Source organism: Lepus europaeus, chromosome 2 (assembly GCF_033115175.1).
Source record: "Lepus europaeus isolate LE1 chromosome 2, mLepTim1.pri, whole genome shotgun sequence".
NCBI lineage: Eukaryota > Metazoa > Chordata > Mammalia > Lagomorpha > Leporidae > Lepus > Lepus europaeus.
The window spans coordinates 81821445-81839699 of NC_084828.1; the positions used below are offsets into that span (position 1 = coordinate 81821445).

Consider the following 18255-nt stretch of genomic DNA (forward strand, 5'->3'; position numbering starts at 1 on the left):
TTTCCCTTAACAGTGTCTTCCCATAATATTAAAATAGTTTCTCCTAAGCATTGTTTCAAATGACAACTCATAATCATTTTTCTGGTCTTATGGGTTTTTTCCAATTTTCCTGCTATTTGCAAAATATACAATAAACATCTTCAACATATCATAAAAGAAAAAATCGTAATTCTCTCAATAGTTTCAATAAACTGTTCTGAAATACAAGATCATATGCTTATAGTATCAGAAGAAAAAACCTCAGAAGGTTTTACTATCTTCAAGGAAGCAAAACAAACATACCAATCACTGATGTAACTGCATGATTATGATGAAAAGAAAAAACAAGGAAAACTCCCTCCAATAATTTCCTTTCCTACATGTTTAGTCAAAGAGTAGCAGCAACAGTTAAGCTTCTTTATGTACACTGCTGTTTACAAAATGGCTTTTTTTTTTGACAGGCAGAGTGGACAGTGAGAGAGAGAGAGACAGAGAGAAAGGTCTTCCTTTTGCCATTGGTTCACCCCTCAATGGCTACTGCGGCCGGTGCGCTGCGGCCGGTGCACCACGCTGATCCGAAGCCAGGAGCCAGGTGCTTCTCCTGGTCTCCCATGCGGGTGCAGGGCCCAAGCACTTGGGCCATCCTCCACTGCCCTCCTGGGCCACTGCAGAGAGCTGGACTGGAAGAGGGACAACCAGGACAGAATCCAGTGCCCCGACAGGGACTAGAACCCGGGGTGCCAGCACCGCAAGGCGGAGGATTAACCTAGTGAGCTGTGGCACCGGCACAAAATGGCTTTTTAACACCTCCAGCTTTAGCTCCAAAACCTCATTTCTATGCCTATAAGGCAATTTTTGCTTTTACGTACCTCTCACACTTCAAATAAAACAAATGTAAAGCCCAGTTCTTCACATGAAAAATAAAATTGAGGGTTCTTAGATGGATGGCAAGTGTAACTGGCCAAGTGTGTGATGCAGTGAGTCCAGTTAACTTAACTGTAGGTGATATTAATGGAATTAATCGCCAATCCAGATCAATCATCTGGGAGACATCTACAGCAACTGTGTTCATCTCATTTTCAAGCCTCCTATTATTGCTAGCAGCTCCAGGTCAACATAACCAAATGCAATTCCTTGATTCCTAAACAATCCTAAAAACCAGTTCAAGGAAGGAAGGATTTGATCATCATTATATTCCAACTGAGTAGTTTAATGTCTCACAAATACTTGGTGAGTATAGTTTATAAACTGAGTCAGTGAATCAACTAATAATTGTGAGGCAGTAAATAGTTACTGGTTCTATGTATCAACCAACGCTAAGCACTGGAAAGACCAAAGTAAAGAAAGTAAGATCTATCCTGCTCAGAGTACATATAGTCTTGCCTTTTGCTACTCAAATTGTATTTTAACAGCTTGTTAGAAATGCAGATGTAGGATGAACCACTGCAAACCTACTGAATCAAAATGGGTATTTCAGCAAGATTCCCAGATTACTTGTATACCCATGAAATTTTAAGAAACTAGCTAGACAAAAGGTTCTAACCTATGGCCCGTGTATAAGTCTAGGATAGGGAATAGAAAATATTAATCAGTTTCAGGGGAACACTAACATACTGTTAAAAGAGAGAAAGGTCTACTATCAAATTTTAAAAGATTTATTTATTTGAAAGGCAAACTAATGGAGAGAGAGACACACACACACAGAAAGATCTTCCACCTACTGGTTGAGTCCCCAAATGCCTACAACAAGCCAGGGTTGGGCCAGATTAATGCCAGGAGCCTAGAACTCCGTCTGGCTCTCCCAGATGGGTGGCTGGAACCTAAGAACTTAGGCCATCACCTGCTGCCTTCCAAGGTGCACATAAGCAGAAAGCTAGAATGGCAGCAGAGGCAGGACTCAATCCCAAGCACTCCAATATGGGATGCAGGCATCCCAAGCAGTGGCTTTACCCATTGCGCCATAACACCCACCAAGCATCTGATTTCTAAGAGGCAAAACTGTATTATTAAAGTACTGGTAGGGTAATGGTCATAGATGAACACATCCACAAGGGTCATAGACCTTCTGTACCATGTGATGAAAACCATGTATCCTTTTCCTAAGGCGTAAAAAAAAATCACAAACACAAAATTTTACATACAATTGCAGGGACTTCAGACAACCTGCAGTCTGTCCTCACCTCTTGCGTTAAGAACTCTGAACTACAGAACTACCAAGGTCCCTCCTGTTCTAGTATTTTACAATTCCATTTAAAGAAAGAAAGGGAAGGACTCCCAAGAATATCCCATTGTCAAGATTAATGAGAGGAACAAAAGAACATTATGAGTTACAACCAGAATAGAAGTTTACAGCTAAATTTAGTCACTGAATGCGGCATTCATCAGGGATGGATAAGGAGAGGGAAAGTCTCCAGCCCTAAGCAGGTCTTGTTAAAAATGTTCTGCTTGTATATACCTCTGTATAAGATTTCATCTAAACATAAACTACTATGCTTAGAAGGGATTTGAAAATCACTGTCCTCATCCTACACCACAATTAAATCCAGACTTAAAGTCAGGCTCTGAGACCAAACATGGTTTACGCAAAGCCAGACAGCTGATCAGAGACAGAGCTGAGATTAGAACTGGCTGCCAGTACAGTGCTCCATGTGTTTATCCCAACCTACAACATTTCTTACTTCTGCTTTCTTAGTCAAAAGGGCCCTTCACCCCCACTTACCATGCCTTCAGTCAAAACATAAAAGGAAAGTACATCCTTGTGTTAGTGAGCTTTATACCCATCATGAGATACACGATGAGTTTCATTTTTGATCACGAGCCTTTGCACATGCTTTTTGGAAAAAAATTTGCCTGTATTATTTTCTGGAATCCCTTGAAAGGAATTATAATACTGATTCTGGGAGAGATGTTTTCTTCTGGTTGCTTCCATATGGATTAACTCTATGAATTAAATAAATGTTCAATTAACAGAATACATCTTAGGCTATTAGTTCCTGACAGCTTTCATTAGCTCTAAGTGCATGGTAGAACTTGAAGTTCCTTTCCCCTTTTTTGTAAGTCTTCTGCAGAGTGAATCCCACCTATGTACAGGGGTCTTCATAGAAAATGTGCATTTTGATGCGTAAATTGGCATCAAAATAAACATCTTTTAATTCTATTTTCCCACAGAAGAACTCTTTGAAGTTCTCTTACATTTGGTGTACTTCCAGACAAGTAGATGTGAAAGTTCCTAGCTGAGCAAGAAACTAGTGAAAACAGGGACAGGTCCCATAAACCACAATGGGGAATGCCCCTGTGACTGATGCTAAGTCAGGGCAGGTGCTATAACCAGGGAAGGCAGCTGCAGAACACCTTGGACTCAAGAAGAGTGTAAAAGAACTCCTCTACCTGGAGCCAACAAACATTATCAACAACTCGTGGCATGAATAATACAAAAATCTACTCTAAGAAAATAAAAGGAGGGGCTGGCACTACAGCGTAGTGGGTTAAGCTGCAGCTTGCAGTGCCCACATCCATGTGTGCACCAGTTCAAGTCCTGGCTGCACTACTTCTGTTCCAACTCCCTGCTAATGCGCCTGGGAAGGCAGCAGAGGATGGCCCAGGTGCTCGGGCCCTGCACCCACCTGGGAGACCCAGATGAGGCTCCTGGCTTCAGCCTGGTCCAGCCCTGGCTGTTGTGGCCACTTGGGGAGTGAACCAGCAGATGGAAGTTTTCTTTTTGCTTCTCCCTATCCATCCCTATAACTCTTCCTTTCAAATAAATAAATTAATCTTAAAAAAAAAAAAAAAAAAGAAAAAAGAAAACAAAACAAAGAAGCAATAAAACCAGGAGACCTTTCATCTCCCAACTGAGAGCCCAAGGGACACTGCAGCCCTTCCTCTGCTCCCCCACCTCACCCACTCTCAGGGTGTGCCTCTTCTCCAACTCCTGGAAGCTAGCTTGGGCCAGCCCCACCTTGGCCCCTGGGGAGATCCCTGCATGGCAAAGGCTGCCTGTCCTGTCACACAAGCTTCTTCTGAGGCTAAGAAATGCAGTCTATTAAGAGTATCTCTATAGGCTCACTTGGCTAATCCTCCGCCTGCGGTGCCGGCACCCTGGGTTCTAGTCCCGGTCGGGGCACCGGATTCTGTCCTGGTTGCCCCTCTTCCAGTCCAGCTCTCTGCTGTGGCCCAGGAGTGCAGTGGAGAATGGCCCAGGTCCTTGGGCCCTGCACCCACATGGGAGACCAGGAGGAAGCACCTGGCTCCTGGCTTTGGATCAGTGCAGCGCACCAGCTGTAGCGGCCATTTTGGGGGTGAACCAATGGAAAAGGAAGACCTTTCTCTCTGTCTCTCTAACTCTGCCTGTCAAAAAAAAAAGAGTATCTCTCTACACAGTGCTGACGGATTTGGTGTACTTCCCCATGCCTCTGCTCTTCCTGCAGCCTGGTCTCCCCCTTGCTCTGCCGTCCACCCTGGTCTCTGCACAGAGGTACATAAGGAACAAGGGCATTTACAGTTTGCTTTGTTTTCCAGGTTTTCAGTGTCCTAGTGGCATGCAGCCAGCCTGTCTGGTCCCTCTTTACCCACTCCCATGACTGCACTTCTGTTAGACCATCTCTCTGGCTTCTCCACTGAATGGCTAACGTGTATGTGAAATAGACAAACACACAAAAATCTTCTTTAAGTATAATTGCCACTCATTGTTTACTTACAGAATGTTCACCTTTTCATTAATTTCTCCCACTTTGGCAACCTTTCTCACTCATAGCTCAGTCTGCCTTCTTAGTCCTTATATCCAGGAATTCCACATCTAAAGTTTTATTCTACATATATACCATGTGTGTGAAACGACATACAACAATATTTATTGTAGTATTAAGTACAATATTGAAAGACTGTAAATCATAACCAAGGAAGAGATTTGTTAACTGAATTATGACACTCTTGCTCAATCAAACCCAACTCAGTTACTGTACCATGGAGAACAGTTCTTAGGTGGAAAAGGTAAAGGAAGCAAATAAAGCAATGCATACGATATGCTCCCTTTTTGTGTTTTAAAAAAGGGAAAAAAAATTGTATGCTGCATTTATAGTTCCACATTTTACTAGGAGGGCATGGAGGAAACTAAGAAACTAACAGTAGTTATCTCAGAGGAGGAGACCTGCGTGGTCAGCAGACAGGGGCCAGGAGACTTTTCACTGCACAAGCTTTTGCTCCTTTTGCATTTTGTTCCATTTGACTGCATTCCATATTATAAGAGGTAACCTGAGGTATATTTTTAAATCAATCAAAAGGACATGTAATGGAACATCAGCAAGGACATTTTCCTTTTTATAAAGAGATGTGATAATAACTTATATAACGTTACAATCTAAATAATGACATACACAAAAATTCTCAAATGGTTCAAAGATAACTAAAAAAATGCAAGTTATATATGCAAATATCCAAATTATCACTACAATTATCTCAAGACTGAAAACTCATCTTATAACAGTCTATATAAATGACAAAAAGAAAGCCAGTAATTCTCTAAGACACTGACAGACAATGTAATCTTAGGTATTCTGCGAGGAAACAAAGGCCCACGACTTGCCTCAGACAGGTTTGCTTTTTATTGCTCAATATATTGAACTTCCTCAGGACTTTTGGTTTAGGGACTTTAAAATAAAAAGCAAGCACTTGAAAACACTTCTACAGAATACCACTGAAAAACAATCTCATACTCTCCACATTCATGTTTTCAAAAATTAATCTTTTTAGACAAAAAGTTAACAATTATTTATTTTGAAAGTACTGGGGCAGGTATTTGGCTTAGTGATTAAGAAATCTACTGGTGCCTGGGTTCAACTCCCCACTCTGGCTTCTGACTCCAGCTTCCTGCTAATGGGTTCCTACCATGCATGTGGGAGACCTGGCTTGAGTTCCTGGCTCCTGGCTTCAGCCCCCTCAGCTATTGCAGGCATTTAGGGGTTGAACTAGCAGAAAGGAGTGTTCTCTCTCAAATGAAAATAAACAAAAATGTGGGGCCAGCAGCTGCATACAATGCTGACATCCCATATGAGTGCCAGTTGGTGTCCCAGCTGCTCCACTTCCAATCAAACTCCCTGCTAATGTGCCTGGGAAAGCAACAGAAGACAGCCCAAGTGCTTGGGCCTCTGACACCCATGTGGAAGACTAGGATGGAGTTTCAGGCTCCTGGCTAGAGCCTGGCCCAGCTCTGGCTGCTATGATCATTTGAGGATGAACCAGGGGATGGAGGATCTCTCTCTCTCTCTCTCTGTAGTAACTTTCAAATAAATAAATAATTTTTTAAAAAAATATGTTCAATCCTTACCTGAAAACTCGCCCATAATTCCCATGCACTTTATATACACCATAGAGTCGATCTGCTACTCTCTGAAATAAATTTTAATAGAAACTGCTATTAGGTTAAAGTTCTATGCAGATTACTTTAAAAATCATCTTATTAAAGACAACAAAAAAGTCCATGCTTAATGTATTTAGAAAATATGGAGAAGAAAAAAACTTTATCTCCAGAAAACATTATCATAAAAAAAACTAGTACAATCTTCCCATATTTATCATACCATATGCTTCATATTTCTTTTTTTTAAGGTTTTATTTATTTATTTGAGAGGTAGAGTTACAGACAATGAGAGGGAGAGACACAGAGAAAAATCTTTTTTCCGTTGGTTCACTCCCCAAATGGCCGCAACGGCCGGAGTTGCATCGATCTGAAGCCAGCAGTCAGGTGCCTTTTCTCAGTCTCCCATGTGGATGCAGGGGCCCAAGTATTTGGGCCATCTTCTACTGCTTTCCCAGGCCACAGAAGAGAGCTGGATTGGAAGAGGAGCAGCTGGGACTAGAACCGACGCCCTTATGGGATGCCGGCACCACAAGCAGAGGATTAACCTACTGTGCCATGGCACCAGCCTCATTCATATTTCTTTTTATAGTTTTTAATTACTGCTTTACAATTTCCTATAGCCAAGAATAGTAGTATTTTCCCCAGCAGTTTAATATCACCTTTAATAAACACCACTTTAAGTAGTCACATAAAATTCCACTGAGTAGTTACAAAACAAGCATTCCTTGTTGGGTATTTAGACATCTCATCAAGCTTAGTTGAGGCTTAGAAAAACTACAAACTATAGGCCAAAATTTATCATTTCTAGAGAAAAGGAAAGGCCAAAAAGGCAGGGGAGTAAAACACGAATAATCAGAATCTAAAACCAGGGGCTAACATTGTGGTACAGCAGGTTAGGCCACTGCCTGCAACACTAGCAACCCGTATGGGTGCCGATTTGAGTCCCAGCTGCTCCATTTCCAATCCATCTCCCTGTTAATGTGTCTGAGAAAGCATGGCACATGGAGGACAGTCCAAGTGCTTGGGCCCCTGCACCCATGTGGGAGTCCCAGAAGTTCCTGTCTGCTGGCTTTGGCCTAGCCCAGCCTGAGCCATTGCAGCCATTTGTGGTATTAACCAGAGGATGGAAGACCTTTCTGTGTCTCCCCTTCTCCCTCTCTCTCTGACTTTATAAATGTTTCACTTTGTGTGTCTATGTGGGTGCAAACTGTTGAAATCTTTATACTAAATTGATCTTCTGTATATAAAGAGAATTGAAAATGAATCTTGATGTGAATGGAAGGCAAGAAGGAGCGGCAGAGGGGAGGGTTGCGGGTGGGAGGGAAGTTATGGGAGGGGGAAGCCATTGTAATCCATAAGCTGTACACTGGAGATTTATATTCATTAAATAAAAGTTTAAAAAAAAATTAAATCTTTAGAAAAAAAATCTAAAACCAGATTGATTCAACAGTAATTAAGACTACTGCTGCTGGGGTTGGTATTATGGCAAAGCAGGGGAATCTTCCACTTGCAATGCTGGCATCCAATATCCAAGTGCCAGGTTGAGTCTCGGCTGCTCTGCTTCCATCCAGTTCTCTGCTAATGCTCCTGAGAAAGCAACAGAAGATGGCCCTAGACCCTGGGCCTCTGCACCCATGAAGGAGACCAGGATGGAGTTCCAGGCTCCAGGCTTCAGGCTGGCACAGCACTAGCTGCGGTGTCTATTTGGGAAGTGAAAAAGTGCATGAAAGATCTGTGTGTCTGTGTGTGTCTGACTTTTAAATAAGTAAATCCTGAAAAAAAAAAAAAAAAAAAAAGAATATTGATACCAAGAAAAGATTGTTGTACTTGGTTAGTCTATTCTGCTATAAAATTTCTTTTCTGTTGAGAAGTCCTTCTATTTGCAAATCGATCATCAGACAACTGTTCTGGGAGGACTGACATTGGACAAATGCACTGCCAACAGAAGGAATCAGACAACCTCATGCAATTATCTTTCCCAATTCACATCATTTGGAACTGAGAATGCCCTCTCTCCTCACTAAACAGTAGATATTTAAAGTTGGGAGGAACAAGGTTCTATGACATGCTACTAAAAGACGTTATTTTTAAAATCTGGACACACAGACTGGCGCCTCTTTACACTGGTTATCCCTATATTCTTAGAGAGGTGGCATAGGGTAGCAGGAAATAAGAGACTTGAAGTCAGACAAATATGAGTTCAAATTTCACCTCCTTCTGAGGTTAGGGTTTGATTTTGGAAAATTTTCTAGGCCACTCCTAGCCTTAGAATTGCATCTTTCTGGCCAGCGCCATGGCTCAATAGACTAATCCTCCGCCTGCGGTGCCGGCACCCCGAGTTCTAGTCCTGGTCGGGGCGCCGGATTCTGTCCCGGTTGCTCCTCTTCCTGTCCAGCTCTCTGCTGTGCCCCGGGAGTGCAGTGGAGGATGGCCCAAGTGCTTGGGCCCTGCACCCCATGGGAGACTAGGAGGAAGCACCTGGCTCCTGGCTTCGGATCAGTGCGGTGCGCCAGCCGCAGCACGCCAGCCGTGGCGGCCACTGGGGAGTGAACCAACGGAAAAGGAAGACCTTTCTGTCTGTCTGTCTCACTGTCCACTCTGCCTGTCAAAAAAAATAAATAAATAAAAAATTTTTTTAAAAATTGCATCTTTCTTTTGAAGTAGAAATGACTTTGTGAAGATGAGATGTTTCCAAGATTCCTGGCCACAAGTGGGGCGGCTCTGTGACTGTCAGTCTTCTTCCCCTCCCTCTACATGAATTCACATCCCTTGTCAACCTGTCATTTGTAAGAGGGTTAAGAAATGGAATCTGGAATCAGCTGTAAGTTCTGGCTCCATATATCTAGTTATTAAATGATATTACACAAAATACTTTACTTCATTTGCCTGTTTTAAAATCTGCAAAATGGGGACAATCACAGTGTCTTCAAGGGGCTGCTATGAAATTGAGCAAGAAAATACCTACCAGGTGCCAGGCAGATTTTAATCCCATTTTCCAGCAAAAAGAACAAGCTCTGAACAGTTACTAGATTTTCCTGAACGATTCAACAAATGGCAGAGACAAGTTCCAAACTCAGTTCTTCCTCTAATGCCATCCACCTTTTCTGCTTGTTGTTTTTATTTCTTAAAACACCAAACTCTCAAGTTTTAAAACACAAGCTGGGGGGCCAGCGCCATCGCTCACTTGGTTAATCCTCCACCTGCGGCGCCGGCATCCCATATGGGCGCCAGGTTCTAGTCCCGGTTACTCCTCTTCCAGTCCAGCTCTCTGCTGTGGCCCAGGAGAGCAGTGGAGGATGGCCTAGGTGCTTGGGCCCCTGCACCCGCATGGGAGACCAGGAGGAAGCACCTGGCTCCTGGATTCAGATCGGCACAACGCCAGCCGTGGCAACCATTTGGGGAGTGAACCAACGGAAGGAAGACCTTTCTCTCTCTCTCTCTCTCTCTAACTGTAACTCTACCTGTCAAATAAAAAAAAAAAAAAAAAAAAAAACCATAAGCTGGGGCCAGCACTGGGTCATAGCGGGTAAAGCCACTGCCTGCAGTGCCCGCATCCCATATGGTTGCCTGTTCAAGACCCGGGTGCTCCACTACCAATCTGGCTCTCTGCTCTGGCCTGAGAAAGCAGTAGAAGATGGCCCAATTCCTTGGGCCCCTGCACCTGTGTGGGAGACCTGGAAGAAGCTCCTGGTTCCTGTGCAGCTCCAGCTGTTGTGGCCAATTGGGGAGTGAACCAGAGGATGGAAGACCTCTCTCTTTCTGCCTCTCCTTCTCTAACTCTTTCAAATAAATAAATAAATATTTAAAAAATTAATTAATTAAAAAAATAAAGACACAGCAGGTCTATCTTCAAAACTTAAAAAAAAAAAACAAAAACAAAAACAGGATGCTATCTGTGGATCTCAGATTCTATACTTATTTACATTCCAACACTGAAATAGTAGGCCTTTTGACAAGATGTAACAACTATACGATTCCCAACCACGTGACACAAAATGTTTCACATTTATTTTTAAATTTCATTTTAATTTTGTTTTTAAAAGATTTATTTATTTATTTGAAAGTCAGAGTTACACAGAGAGAGGAGAGGCAGAGAGACAGAGAGAGAAAGAGAGGGGGGGGGGGGTCTTCCATCTGCTGGTTCACTCCCCAATTGGCCACAATGGCCGGAGCTGCACCAATCTGAAGCCAGGAGCCAGGAACTTCTTCCTGGTCTCGCATGCAGGTGCAGGGGCTCAAGGACTTGGGTCATCTTGTATTGCTTTCCCAGGCCATAGCAGAGAGCTGGATCAGAAGTGGAGCAGCTGGCGCCCATATAGGATGCCAGCACTTCAGGCCAGGGCGCTAATCCACTGCACCACAGTGCTGCCCCGAAATTTTTGATTAATAGACAATACTTGTACCTTTTTATGGGGTACAGTACATTATTTAAATACATGTATACAGTGTAAATTAACCGATCAAGTAGTTAGAATAATTAGCATTTCCAGGTTCTTTTCTTTATGTTTGGACCCATAAGCTCTTGTTTTCTAGCTCTTCATATAGTATGTAACACATTATTGTTAATCATATTCAGTCCACCCTGCTTCATATAGCATCTAATACATTACTGTGGACTATAATTGGCCCAACACTCAAGCTTATTACTTTTTTTTTTAAGCTTATTAATTCTATTAAATGGTTTTGGATCACATTTCTTCTAAAAAGCAATATGAATAATGAAACATTAAAAACTGGAATGTAAAACCAGTTATTCATCATAAATACCAACCATTACTTAAAAATATAACAACATGAGAGCCACTTCTTTATAAATATGTGTCAGAGCGCTCTCGGGTAGCACTTACAGCTCTGACTCGAAGAAGATGTGAGATGACAGACTGCAGTTCATCACTGTAGTGTTTTAGTTCAGTAAATCGCCTGGAATAGGAAACAAATAATCATTTTTTCTCATGAAAAAAAAAGCAGTCAAATGCTGAAAGATAAAACAGTAGTTCCTGAGAATAATGAAACTGATTTTACTTAATCATCTGCTGTGGCCTTGAACATTTACATACCAATATAAAATCAAAAAATTCTAAAATAAAATGATTCTTTAGTTATGTTGAAAGCCAAGAAAAGATGTCACACTTAAAAATTTATACCCTGGCACTGAGATAACGTTTGCTGGTATGAAAAACTACTTTGAAAACAAAAAGGCAGGAAAAAACTTTTAGTGCCAAAAATCTTAATGTAAAACCATAAACTTCTGGCCTCTAACCTCAACCTTTTTTTTATTGACAGGCAGAGTTAGTGAGAGATAGAGAGACAGAGAGAAAGGTCTTCCTTCCATTGGTTTACCCCCCAAATGGCCGCTTCGGCCGGTGCGCTGCAGCCGGCCTGAAGCCAGGAACCAGGTGCTTCCTCCTAGTCTCCCATTTGGGTGCAGGGCCCAAGCACGTGGGCCATCCTCCACTGCCTTCCCGAGTCACAGCAAAGTGCTGGACTGGAAGAGGAGCAACCGGGACAGAATCCAGCGCCCCAATCGGGACTAGAACCCAGGGTGCCAACGCCGCAGGCAGAGGATTAGCCAAGTGAGCCACGGCACCGGCCTAACCTCAGCCTTAACGCTGCTTGGTAATCTTTGTTTCCCTAATTCATTAACTGCAATTGTCCTTAAAGCTCTGAAACTTGCGACCACCACCTGTTACCCTCCAAACAATGGGAACTACTACCACTACCTCATACCAATCAACTCACACACTTTCTCATATCTATATCATTTCTTCCTTCCCGTGCAACACTCTAGAGTTTATGCCAGCTATACTCCATATGTGTATGTGTTAATTTTCCCTCTTTACAAGCTCCTTTTCATTAGCAAGATAATTCAGTTCTTCCCAGATTAAAATATACACACTTCCTTGACAACATACTTAACTTTTAAAACCAAGCATTAACTCCCCACTAATAACCACTTCTTTCCTTCTCATTCACTGCTTGGCCCACTAGAACCTAGCTCCTGCCACCAGCACTACAGTGGAGAATATTCCTGCTAAGTCACCAAGTATTCTCACCCTGCTAATAACAGTGCATTTCAGCCCTCCTCTTACCGGATCCTCTCGGCAGTATGACAGCTGACATTGCCCTCCCTCTCAACCATTTGTTCTCTTAACATCAATGTTCTTGTCTTATGATTTTCCTTGTGCTCTCTGGCCGCTCCTTAAGTCCCTTTTGCAGTTCTCCTTCCCTTCACCCATCTCTTACATCTCTAACTTAAGTGTGCATAGATTCTGCTGAAAACTACTGAGAGTCTCTCGAGGAGTGTAAGTAACTACAATGACACAGAGGCCCACAGGAGTTGCACAGTGGAACTTCTCAGGTTACACTTTTGAAAACAACTTGGAAGTGTTGGCATTCTTCAAGCTTAAGAATTAGATTCTCAGCTATCTGCTAATCTAATCTATCCATTCTTTATACACCTGTCAATCATAACACCTCACACTTAGGAGCTACATGCTGCAGAATCCCAAATTTCTACTTTCAGCCCAAATCTCTGTTCTGAACTCCAAATCTATACAACCAAGTGACTAGCAGACATTTGTACTTGCTTACCTATCCAAAGCTCAATCTGTCATCCTCTGTCCCCCAAAACTGCCCTCGTGAACTGCCTACTATGCAAAATAATGAAGCTCACGTGTCATCTGTTTTCCTGCCCCTCTCCTTCACCCTCTATGTTCTACTGACAACCTAGCCTGTGGATTCCACTTCTAAATGTTACCCAAATCCACTCACTTTCTTGGGTTGCTCAGCCAATAGTCTAGATTCAAATCAGCACCACCACTTTTCACCTGCTAGTCCACTCACTCCCACACCACTCTCAACTACCGCCCACCCTGCTTGGATGGCCTTCCAAAAGCCCAAAGCTACACCACTCCCCTGCTTTTAAACTACAAAGATCCTGAGACAAAGTTCAAACTCCTTAATGTGGCTTACAGAACTTTTCACAGACACCATGTATGTAACTCTAGCAAGGCTGAGGACATCTGATCATAATAAAATACTTGATCATTACTCTTACTCCCCTCAGGGCAGAGTTCTTCAGCTAAAAACATAATTCAGGTATAAAAGGGCTGGCAAGATTGGCAGGGCTGGCACTGTAGTGTGGCGGGTTAAGCTCCAGCCTGCAACACCAGCATCCCATATGGGTGCAGGTTCAAGTCCCAGCTGCTCCACTTCCAATCCAGCTCTCTGCTAGTGTGCCTGGGAAAGCAGAAGAGGGTAGCCCAAGTGCTTGGGACCTTGCACCCATGTGGGAGATCAGAAGAAGCTCCTGGCTTCGGCCTGGCCCAGTACTGGCTTTTGCGGTCATTTGGGGAGTGAATCAGTAGATAGAAGACCTCTCTCTCTTGGTAACTTTGCCTTTCAAATAAATAAAATAAATCTTAAAAAAAAAAAAAAAAAAAAGATTGGCATGTCACTTGGGGGAGGGTGCAAAAACCATGTCTGATCTCCCTTTTTATATTCCAGATGGAAAGTAAACATATTCTTAGACTTTTGTTTGCATTTATAGTGTAAAACTATGAAGGGATATGAAACTAAAAATTAATGTCAATCTAATCTCTGGGGAAAAGGAGTAGGGATGTATAGGTAGGGACAGGAATGAAGCTTTGTATTATCTGACCTTTCAATAGCTATCAATTTACAAACTTTCTTTACGTACAGCCAATTAGAATTGAGCTGGAATAATTTTCCCTTAGAAGTTAAAATCTGAATTCAAGTGTCAAGAGACTAACAGTTCCTTACATCCTATCTGCCTGGATAGCTCTCGCTGGTGGCAGGGCTTAGGAGTAAGACATTCTCTAGAAGCAGGCCTTCTGGAGCTTCTCCAGATTTGATTAGATTTCCTGACGACCCTTCCCAACTCTGGAGCTGGCACGGCTAGAAAATTCTTAGTTCTCATATTAGGTGACAAGAAAATCTGTAAGAATATGAAGTTAAGACTCAAGAGTACTTAAACTGGGAGAAACAGGTTTCTGGAGCTGAAAGCAAAGGTCCTTTCTCTGGTCATGAAATGTGTAAGGCATACTTCAGTTTCTGAATCTGACTGACAGAATGGCACAATCTGCTTTGTGTATGTTGGGGCAAGAGTTTACAGCATTCCCAGGTGACCACATGGCTAAAAGTTTCTAACTACCTAGGTGACAGACAAAATGTGCATCTTTGGAAAAATCATGCTTACTGGGAAATCAGAAGATCTAAAGACTGAAAAATCCAGTGAGTTTTAGATGACAACATATATTAAATGAAGAAATTTAAGAAATGAAGAAATTAATTTTTCTGAGAATGACACTCAAAGTTCTTTGCCCAACTCAGAATCTAGCAATGCCTACACACTGAAATAAGGAGCACAGAATGACCTTTCTGCCTAGCAGTTAAGTCACAGGTTAAGATGCTTGTGTCCCATTATCTCAGTGCCTGGGTTCACTGCCTGCCTCTGGCTCTTGACTCCAGCTTCCTGCAAAGAGAGACCCTAGAAGGTAGCAGTGATGGCTCAAGTAATTGGGTTCCTGCCACCAACATGGGAGACCTGGACTGAGTTCCTAGCTTCTGGCTTTGGCTGGTCTAGTCCTGGCCACTGAAGGGATTTGGGGAGTGAACCAGTGGATGGAAGATCTGTTTGCTTGTCTCTCTTCCTCTCAGGTAAATAAATAATATGAAATCCTACCTGAAAGAATGAGATATTCTTAGAGTAAAGAATACAAATCATATATAATAATGTTAAAATGCTATAGCTTCAAGTGATAGGAGGAAATTTAGAAAGAGCTCAGACTAGGGAGATAATGATGCAAGTCTTCCCTTCTGAAATACTACATATCTTAAATTGTTGATTGTGAGACATAAAAATAAACAAATAAATGCAGATTCTGATAAAACTGTAAGTTTGTGGAGCCTCAACCAACCTTTCTTGTGTTTTCTATTCTTACAACAATCTTATGGGGGCTGGCGCTGTGGCTTAGTGGGTAAAGGCGCTGCCTGTAATGTCGGCATCCCATATGGGCGCCAGTTTGAGTCCTGGCTGCTCCACTTCCTATCCAGCTCTCTGCTATGTCCTGGGAAAGCAGTAGATGATAGCCCAGGTACTTGGGGTTCTGTACCCATGTGGAAGACATAGAAGCGCCTGGCTCCTGGCTTCAGATTGGCTCAGATCTGGCCATTGCAGCCACTTGGGGAGTGAAGCAGTAGATGGAAGACCACTCTCTCTCTCTCTCTCTCTCTCTGTAACTCTGTGCCTTTCAAATAAACAAATCTTTAAAAAAAAAAAAATTACTACAGGATCTATGCTTCCCTTAATTCTCCATATTCTACTTCTACTTTTTTTTTTTTTTTTACAGGCAGAGTGGACAGTGAGAGAGACAGAGAGAAAGGTCTTCCTTTGCCGTTGGTTCACCCTCCAATGGCCGCCGTGGCCGGCGCACCGCGCTGATCCGAAGCCAGAAGCCAGGTGCTTATACTGGTCTCCCATGGGGTTCAGGGCCCAAGCACTTGGGCCATCCTCCACTGCACTCCCGGGCCACAGCAGAGAGCTGGACTGGAAGAGGGGCAACCGGGACAGAATCCGGCGCCCCAACCGGGACTAGAATCCGGGGTGCTGGCACTGCAGGTGGAGGATTAGCCTATTGAGCCACGGCGCCGGCCCTACTTCTACCTTTTAGTCATCTCTCTTTTTTTTTTTTTTTTTTTGACAGGCAGAGTGGACAGTGAGAGAGAGAGACAGAGAGAAATGTCTTCCTTTGCCGTTGGTTCACCCTCCAATGGCCGCCGCGGTAGCGCGCTGCGGCCGGCACACCGCGCTGATCCGATGGCAGGAGCCAGGTGCTTCTCCTGGTCTTCCATGGGGTGCAGGACCCAAGGACTTGGGCCATCCTCCACTGCACTCCCTAGCCACAGCAGAGAGCTGGCCTGGAAGAGGGGCAACCGGGACAGGATCGGTGCCCCGACCGGGACTAGAACCCGGTGTGCCGGCGCCGCAAGGCGGAGGATTAGCCTGTTGAGCCACGGCGCCGGCCAGTCATCTCTCTTAGCTTGGACTTATGCCTCCCCTAACCAAATCTCATCAGTTATTCAAGGCTCATCTTTTATTATTTTTAATTTTTTTAAGTTTTATTTATTTACTTATTTATTTGAAAGGCAGAGTAACGGTGAAGGGGAATAGAGGAGATATGTTCTATCTGCTGTTTTACTCCCCAAATACGTGCAATTGCTGAGGCTGGGCCAGGCCGAGGCCAGTAGCAAAGAACTCTATCTGGTTACCCCATATTGGTGACAGGGACCCAAATACTTGAGTCATCATCTGCTACCTCCCAGTGCATTAACAGGAAGTCAAATTGGAAGCATAGGAGGGACTCAATCCCAGGCACTCTGATGTGGGATGTGGGCATCCTAAGCAGGAGCCCAACCTGCTGTGCCACAACATCCATCCCAAGACTCATCTTGAAAATAACCTCCATCGGCCTGCGCCGCGGCTCACTAGGCTAATCCTCCGCCTTGCGGCGCCGGCACACCGGGTTCTAGTCCCGGTCGGGGCACCGATCCTGTCCCAGTTGCCCCTCTTCCAGGCCAGCTCTCTGCTGTGGCCAGGGAGTGCAGTGGAGGATGGCCCAAGTCCTTGAGCCCTGCACCCCATGGGAGACCAGGAGAAGCACCTGGCTCCTGCCACTGGATCAGCGCGGTGCGCCGGCCACAGCGCGCCAACCGCGGCGGCCATTGGAGGGTGAACCAACGGCAAAAGGAAGACCTTTCTCTCTGTCTCTCTCTCTCACTGTCCACTCTGCCTGTCAAAAATAAAAAAAAAAAAAAAAAGAAAAGAAAAAGAAAATAACCTCCATCAAGGTTTGTTTTTTATTAATATCTCTCTCCAATCTCAAAGTTCAAGGGTTCAAACAAAGTTTGGAGTCCAACTGTTATCTATTTCACGTTGCTCTTCTATTTTTTCACATGGCTTTAAATTTTCTCTACCCTACTACACTGAAAGTATTTCCAGTTCTACAAATTTTACTATATTTGCACTTGTAAAACATTACCTGAGAGTAAGCCCAGAAAGAGAAAGAATTCAATGAGCTCTGGTAGTCCAAGTGACTCCTAAAATATGTCAGTCTACTAATCACTCTCCTCTTTTTCTGATTTCCACACTTCAAATTCCTACCTCCCTGTCCATTTGAACGTATCCTTAATATGGTGACTTTTGAGCTCCTTGAAGAAAAACTCACTATACAAATTCCTTCTCTCGATCCATACTTCCAGCATAGGAAAGTGATATAACCAGATTAGAAATTCAAGGAATACCCTGAGAAAAATAATAATCTTAACTATTGGCCCGTTTGTATTCTGGATTTTTTTTAAAAGAAGAAAACCATTGTTTTATGTATGACTTATTTTTTTTTAAATTTATTTATTTATTTGAAAGTCAAAGTTACACACAGAGAGAAGGAGAGGCAGAGAGAGAGAGAGAGAGAGAGAGAGGTCTTACATCCACTGGTTCACTCCCCAGTTGGCCATAATGGCTGGAGCTGTGTTGATCTGAAGCCAGGAGCCTGAAGCTTCTTTCAGATCTCCTACATAGGTGCAGAGCCCCAAGCACTTGGGTCATCTTTCACTGCTTTCCCAGGCCATAGCAGAGAGCTGGATTGGAAGTGGAGAAGCAAGGACATGAACCGGCGCCCATATGGGATGCCGGCACTGCAAGCAGTGGCTTTACCCGCTATGCCACAGCATCGGCCCCTATATATAATTTAAATAAAATCATTTAATTGTGTATATTTTTAAGTCAAGAAAACCTGGCAACTGGCAACTAAAGCCTTTGGTAACTGAAACTTCTACTGAAGGTGGCACAAGACATGAGTGGTTGATACTGTTGATTTCCACAATAAATTGTATAGTTTTAAATA

General features: G+C 43.3%; 1 protein-coding gene across 1 annotated transcript in view; it reads right to left on the reverse strand.

Moving 5' to 3' along the window:
• The window catches only part of SNX4 (sorting nexin 4), an 85924-nt gene that overhangs the window by 21055 nt on the left and 46614 nt on the right, over positions 1–18255 (reverse strand). Inside the window, exons 7-8 of the mRNA XM_062209215.1 lie at positions 11179–11251; positions 6299–6360 (exon numbers count right to left, since the gene is read on the reverse strand). Coding sequence (XP_062065199.1) covers positions 6299–6360; positions 11179–11251 — 135 coding nt within the window. The remainder of the gene's footprint in view (positions 1–6298; positions 6361–11178; positions 11252–18255) is intronic.